This window comes from Leuciscus leuciscus (assembly GCF_965113295.1).
Source record: "Leuciscus leuciscus genome assembly, chromosome: 18".
Lineage (NCBI taxonomy): Eukaryota > Metazoa > Chordata > Actinopteri > Cypriniformes > Leuciscidae > Leuciscus > Leuciscus leuciscus.
Window position 1 is genome coordinate 539,396 of NC_138742.1, and position 7,500 is coordinate 546,895.

A 7,500-nucleotide genomic window follows, 5' to 3' on the forward strand; every position below is an offset into this window, starting at 1 on the left:
AACTGAACACCTCATCCATGCCGTTCTCGAGGTGTCCGTCATATTTCACCATAGAAACATGATTGAAGAGCGTCTGCTGCTGTTGCCATGGAAACGCAGGATTTTATTGGCTTTTCAAAATAAACGATTCATATTTAGTAATGATGATCTTGCTCATGTGTGAGAAGTTTATTTAAGTTTAATAAATGTATGAATTAGACCTGTGTTACATAAACATGATCTCATATTATGAACTCGCGTGATTGAGAGTGAGTGTGATTTTTATGTGTGTGTGTGATTGTGCTTATGTATGTGTGTGTGTTTATTTATGTATGTGTGTGTTTGTATATATGTGTGTGTGTTTGTATGTGTATGTCTGTATATGTTTGTGTATACGTGTTTTGTATTTGTGTGTAATTGTGTATATGTGTGTTTGTATGTGTGTGTTTGTTTGTATGTGTGTTTGTGTATATGTATGTGTATGTGTGTGTTTGTGTATGTGTGTGTTTGTATTTGTGTGTTATTGTGTATGTGTGTGTGTGTGTCTGTGTATATATATGTGTGTGTGTTTGTATGTCAATGTCTGTATGTGTGTGTATATGTGAGTTTGTGTATGTATGTGTGTGTTTTGTATTTGTGTGTTATTGTGTATATATGTGTGTTTGTATATGTGTGTGTTTGTATGTGTGTTTGTGTATATGTATGTGTGTGTTATTGTGTTTATATGTATGTGTGTTTGTATATATGTGTGTGTGTTTGTGTATATGTATATGTATGTGTGTGTGTTTGTATTTGTGTGTTATTGTGTGTGTATGTGTGTTTGTGTATATGTATATGTATGTGTGTGTGTTTGTATTTGTGTGTTATTGTGTATATGTGTGTGTTTGTATTTGTGTGTTATTGTGTGTGTATGTGTGTTTGTGTATATGTATGTGTGTGTTTGTATTTGTGTGTTATTGTGTATCTGTATGTGTTTGTATATATGTGTGTGTGTATGTGTGTTATTGTGTATACTGTATATTGTGTGTGTGTGTGTGTATCTGTATGTTATTGTGTATATATGTATGTGTGTGTATATGTGTGTTATTATGTATGTGTGTGTGTGTGTGTATCTGTATGTTATTGTGTATATATGTTATGTGTGTGTGTGTATCTGTATGTTATTGTGTATATATGTATGTGTGTGTGTGTGTATATGTGTGTTATTATGTGTGTGTGTGTGTATCTGTATGTTATGTGTATATATGTTATGTATGTGTGTTATTGTGTATATATGTATGTATGCTTCTAGCTAAAGCCAAACAAAGATTTTATACACGAGTTCTCTGAGTTTTTAGCTGATGTTGTTCCTAAATATGACAAGCTTTTGGTTTGTGGGGACTTCAATATTCATGTGTGTTGTCCCTCAAACCCACTTGCTCATGATTTTAAAACTCTTTTAAATTCTTTTGGCCTAAATCAATGTGTGGAAGGGCCGACACATCAACTTGGCCACACTTTGGATCTCATTATCTCACACGGGCTCTCAGTTTCACTTGGAGAAATAACAGAATCTGGTATCTCAGATCACTTCCCCATTAGATTTGAGATCAGTGTTCCACCACCCGCTAGTAAACCTGTCCCTTCAGCCTCTAGGCGCCGCTGCATCACACCCTCTTTAGGTGTAGAGTAAACCTGTCCCTTCAGCCTCTAGGCGCCGCTGCATCACACCCTCTTTAGGTGTAGAGTAAACCTGTCCCTTCAGCCTCTAGGTGCCGCTGCATCACACCCTCTTTAGGTGTAGAGTAAACCTGTCTCCTCAGCCTCTAGGTGCCGCTGCATCACACCCTCTTTAGGTGTAGAGTAAACCTGTCTCCTCAGCCTCTAGGCGCCGCTGCATCACACCCTCTTTAGGTGTAGAGTAAACCTGTCCCTTCAGCCTCTAGGCGCCGCTGCATCACACCCTCTTTAGGTGTAGAGTAAACCTGTCTCCTCAGCCTCTAGGCGCCGCTGCATCACACCCTCTTTAGGTGTAGAGTAAACCTGTCCCTTCAGCCTCTAGGCGCCGCTGCATCACACCCTCTTTAGGTGTAGAGTAAACCTGTCTCCTCAGCCTCTAGGCGCCGCTGCATCACACCCTCTTTAGGTGTAGAGTAAACCTGTCTCCTCAGCCTCTAGGTGCCGCTGCATCACACCCTCTTTAGGTGTAGAGTAAACCTGTCCCTTCAGCCTCTAGGCGCCGCTGCATCACACCCTCTTTAGGTGTAGAGTAAACCTGTCCCTTCAGCCTCTAGGTGCCGCTGCATCACACCCTCTTTAGGTGTAGAGTAAACCTGTCTCCTCAGCCTCTAGGCGCCGCTGCATCACACCCTCTTTAGGTGTAGAGTAAACCTGTCTCCTCAGCCTCTAGGCGCCGCTGCATCACACCCTCTTTAGGTGTAGAGTAAACCTGTCCCTTCAGCCTCTAGGCGCCGCTGCATCACACCCTCTTTAGGTGTAGAGTAAACCTGTCCCTTCAGCCTCTAGGTGCCGCTGCATCACACCCTCTTTAGGTGTAGAGTAAACCTGTCTCCTCAGCCTCTAGGCGCCGCTGCATCACACCCTCTTTAGGTGTAGAGTAAACCTGTCTCCTCAGCCTCTAGGCGCCGCTGCATCACACCCTCTTTAGGTGTAGAGTAAACCTGTCTCCTCAGCCTCTAGGCGCCGCTGCATCACACCCTCTTTAGGTGTAGAGTAAACCTGTCCCTTCAGCCTCTAGGCGCCGCTGCATCACACCCTCTTTAGGTGTAGAGTAAACCTGTCTCCTCAGCCTCTAGGCGCCGCTGCATCACACCCTCTTTAGGTGTAGAGTAAACCTGTCCCTTCAGCCTCTAGGCGCCGCTGCATCACACCCTCTTTAGGTGTAGAGTAAACCTGTCTCCTCAGCCTCTAGGCGCCGCTGCATCACACCCTCTTTAGGTGTAGAGTAAACCTGTCTCCTCAGCCTCTAGGCGCCGCTGCATCACACCCTCTTTAGGTGTAGAGTAAACCTGTCCCTTCAGCCTCTAGGCGCCGCTGCATCACACCCTCTTTAGGTGTAGAGTAAACCTGTCTCCTCAGCCTCTAGGCGCCGCTGCATCACACCCTCTTTAGGTGTAGAGTAAACCTGTCTCCTCAGCCTCTAGGCGCCGCTGCATCACACCCTCTTTAGGTGTAGAGTAAACCTGTCCCTTCAGCCTCTAGGCGCCGCTGCATCACACCCTCTTTAGGTGTAGAGTAAACCTGTCCCTTCAGCCTCTAGGCGCCGCTGCATCACACCCTCTTTAGGTGTAGAGTAAACCTGTCTCCTCAGCCTCTAGGCGCCGCTGCATCACACCCTCTTTAGGTGTAGAGTAAACCTGTCTCCTCAGCCTCTAGGCGCCGCTGCATCACACCCTCTTTAGGTGTAGAGTAAACCTGTCTCCTCAGCCTCAAGGCGCCGCTGCATCACACCCTCTTTAGGTGTAGAGTAAACCTGTCTCCTCAGCCTCTAGGCGCCGCTGCATCACACCCTCTTTAGGTGTAGAGTAAACCTGTCTCCTCAGCCTCTAGGCGCCGCTGCATCACACCCTCTTTAGGTGTAGAGTAAACCTGTCTCCTCAGCCTCTAGGCGCCGCTGCATCACACCCTCTTTAGGTGTAGAGTAAACCTGTCTCCTCAGCCTCTAGGCGCCGCTGCATCACACCCTCTTTAGGTGTAGAGTAAACCTGTCTCCTCAGCCTCTAGGCGCCGCTGCATCACACCCTCTTTAGGTGTAGAGTAAACCTGTCTCCTCAGCCTCTAGGCGCCGCTGCATCACACCCTCTTTAGGTGTAGAGTAAACCTGTCTCTTCAGCCTCTAGGCGCCGCTGCATCACACCCTCTTTAGGTGTAGAGTAAACCTGTCTCCTCAGCCTCTAGGCGCCGCTGCATCACACCCTCTTTAGGTGTAGAGTAAACCTGTCTCCTCAGCCTCTAGGCGCCGCTGCATCACACCCTCTTTAGGTGTAGAGTAAACCTGTCTCCTCAGCCTCTAGGCGCCGCTGCATCACACCCTCTTTAGGTGTAGAGTTTGCTTCTGCATTTTTGGGCTCACAATGAATGGTCTGGTCTCTCCTTCATCCCCAGATAATATTCTTTCTGTGTTTCTTTCCACAAGCACTGAAATTCTAGACTCTATTGCTCTTTTCGGACTAAATCTATTAAACCTAAGGTGGATCCTTGGCTAAATGACACCACAAGGGCCCTTAGGCAACACTGTAGGCAAGCCGAACGAAGGTGGAAGAAGGACAAATTATTTTCATCACTGAGTTTATTAAGGGACAGCCTAGCCGCATACCAGAAGGCTGTGAAGGCGGCGAAGATGCACTATCTTTCTTCGGTCATAACTAGCAGTTGTCATGAACCTAGAGTTTTATTTAATACCATTAACTCTGTGTTGAATCCATGCACCTCTGATCCGACAGAGGTTTCAGTTAGTACATGTGAGAAATTTCTCGGTTATTTCACTGACAAAGTAGCGTCTGTCAGGCAAAACTGCAGTGCTGATTTGAGCGTGTTTGTACTCGCGTGTTTGTACCGGCTGCTCCTGTGCTTTCTGCTGTTTTTGAGGATTTTAAGCCAGTTTCGCTTACGCTGCTTTCTGAGGTAGTGCAACACATGAAACCCACCTACTGTCCGTTAGACATTGTCCCAGCCAGGATAGTGAAGGAAGTTTTTAATAGCGCCATTGGGTCGAGTTTACTCACTTTAATTAATTTGTGTCTCAGTCTAGGTTGTGTCCCAGCTGCATTTAAACATGCTGTGGTCAGGCCCCTACTTAAGAAGCCACATCTAGACCCTTCAGTGTTATCTAACTTTAGACCTGTTTCTCATCTGCCTTTTCTGTCAAAGGTTTTGGAAAAAGTAGTTTTTATACAGTTACAAGCCTTTATGCAGAAAAATTCTGTCCTTGAAAAATTTCAGTCTGGTTTTAGATCACATCACAGTACTGAGTCTGCACTGCTCAGAGTACATAATGATATTGCCTTGTCTGTGGATGCCAGGAATCCTGCTGTTTTAGTGCTTTTGGACCTCACAGCGGCGTCTGATACGGTGGACCATGCAGTCCTCCTCTCTCGCCTTGAGCATTGTGTTGGCATTCGAGGTTTGGCACTTCAATGGTTTAGCTCCTATTTAGCAAATAGGAGCTTCTCTGTTATGATTGGTGAATGCTCCTCGTCAGCTGCTCCTCTTTCTTGTGGGGTACCCCAGGGTTCAATTCTTGGCCCAATCTTGTTTTCTTTATATATGTTGGCGTTAGGGAGTATTATAGTAAACCACAACCTGTCCTTTCACTGTTATGCTGATGACTTGCAGATTTATTTGCCTTTAAAACCGAATGATAATGTCGCACTAGACTTCCTACTTAGTTGTATTGATGATATTAAGATGTGGTTGTCACAAAATTTTCTTAGTTTAAACAAAGCAAAAACTGAGTGTATCATCTTCGGTAACCCAAGCGGTTCAGCGGTGAGTTTGGGGGCTCTGGCTCCATAACCTAAGCCTGCTGTCAGAAATTTGGGGGTTACTTTCGATTGCGACATGAAATTTGACAAGCAAATCAGCAATTTTGTCAAAATGAGTTTTTTCCAGCTTCGTCTTCTAGCTAAGGTTAAGCCTTTTCTTAACAGGCATGATCTAGAAAAGGTGATTCATGCTTTTATTAGTTCGAGGTTGGATTATTGTAATGCTCTTTATGTTGGTTAAATCAAAGCTCTATTTCACGACTTCAACTTGTGCAAAATGCTGCCGCTTGGTTTTTTACAAATCCATCTAGGCGTGCACACATCCCTCCCGTCCTCTACTCTTTACATCGGCTTCCAGTGCAGTTTAGAATAGATTTTAAGATTTTGTTGTTCGTTTTTAAGGCCCTAAATGGCCTGGCCCCGGAGTACTTAACTGAGATTTTAACCCTGCGTGAGCACAGCCGGTCGTTACGGTCTTCAAATCAACTGGTTTTAGAAGTCCCAAGGTCGAAGTATAAGCGCTGGGGTGATCAGGCGTTTGCATTCGCTGTCCCGAGACGTTACCCCCTGATATGCATACAACTGCAGATGAAACTCTTTTTAGGTCTAAACTCAAAACCCATCTGTTTAGAATGGCTTTTAATACATAGTAGTGGTGTGGCAATTTCCTTTTCGTGTTTTTTTCGGGATTTTACTGTTGTATTTATTGTATGACATTATGTTTATTTTATTCTATTATGTGAAGCACTTTGGATACCTGAAGGTTGTTGTAAAGCGCTAGGCTATACAAATAAATCTTGATTGATTGATGTGTATATGTGTGTGTTTGTATATATGTGTGTGTGTTTGTATGTATATGTGTGTGTTATTGTGTATACATATATGTGTGTTTGTATTTGTGTGTTATTGTGTGTGTGTGTGTGTGTGTATATGTGTGTTTGTATTTGTGTGTTATTGTGTATATATGTATGTGTGTGTTTGTGTATATGTTTGTATTTGTGTGTTATTGTGTATATGTGTGTGTGTATATGTGTGTGTTTGTATTTGTGTTATTGTGTGTATATATGTATCTAAATGTGTGTGTGTTTGTGTGTGTGTGTTTGTATGTGTGTGTGTATGCGTGTTTGTGTATATGTATGTGTGTGTTTGCATTTGTGTTATTGTGTATGTGTGTTTGTATATATGTGTGTGTGTATATGTGTGTTTGTATTTGTGTTATTGTGTATGTGTGTTTGTATATATGTGTGTGTGTATATGTGTGTTTGTATTTGTGTGTTATTGTGTATATATGTATGTGTGTGTGTGTGTGTTTGTGTATATGTATGTGTATGTGTGTTTATAAATACTGTATGTATATGTGTGTGTGTGTGTGTGTGTGTGTGTGATTGTGTGTATATTCAATTTAATTACATGTATTTGTATAGCGCTTTTCACAACACACCGTTTCACAGCAGCTTTACAGTTATCTGATATCAGAGGATCTGTCAGAATGATGTATTTCAGAAATGTACAATCACAGTTAGTGAAAAATGTATTAATTTAAACAATGTAATAATTTAATGCAGAACCAGTGAGCTCATAGAAGTGATGAATACTGGTTTGTTAACAAATGATTATGACATTTAGAAAATTGTAGCATTGGTTCAGAGCTTGTGTCATCGTGTGTGTGTGTGTGTGTGTGTGTGCAGTGAGATGTCTGTGAGCCGAGCTCCTCCTCCTGATGATGATGATGATGATGATGCTCCTCTTCATCACTCCTCTCTCCCGGCTCTCGCTCGCTCATGGCCCTCCTCTCCTCTCTCTCTGCTCTCCTCCTCTCGTCAGGTGACCTCTGACCTCTACAGCTCGTTACAGCGCAGCCGACAGCAGGAGGTCAGAGGTCACGCCGCCAGGTACGCACAAATCACAATCAATCGTTTATAGGCTAATAATGAGATCATGAGTTTTGACTGTCTCTCTCTCTCTCTGTGCCAGGCAGGTGTCGTTCGCCCTCTCCTCTCCTGACCTCACTGCTCTCCGGGCCACCGTAGCCACGCCC

At 43.8% G+C, this 7,500-nt stretch overlaps 1 protein-coding gene across 3 annotated transcripts in view; it reads left to right on the top strand.

The window, feature by feature from the left end:
- The window catches only part of cntrob (centrobin, centrosomal BRCA2 interacting protein), a 44,102-nt gene that overhangs the window by 286 nt on the left and 36,316 nt on the right, over window positions 1-7,500 (top strand). For all 3 annotated transcript variants that reach the window (XM_082145881.1, XM_082145883.1, XM_082145882.1), the window contains exons 2-3: window positions 7,151-7,354; window positions 7,437-7,500. The exon at window positions 7,437-7,500 is cut by the window's right edge and continues 141 nt beyond it. In XM_082145881.1, coding sequence (XP_082002007.1) covers window positions 7,155-7,354; window positions 7,437-7,500 — 264 coding nt within the window. In that variant the 5' untranslated portion in view covers window positions 7,151-7,154. The remainder of the gene's footprint in view (window positions 1-7,150; window positions 7,355-7,436) is intronic.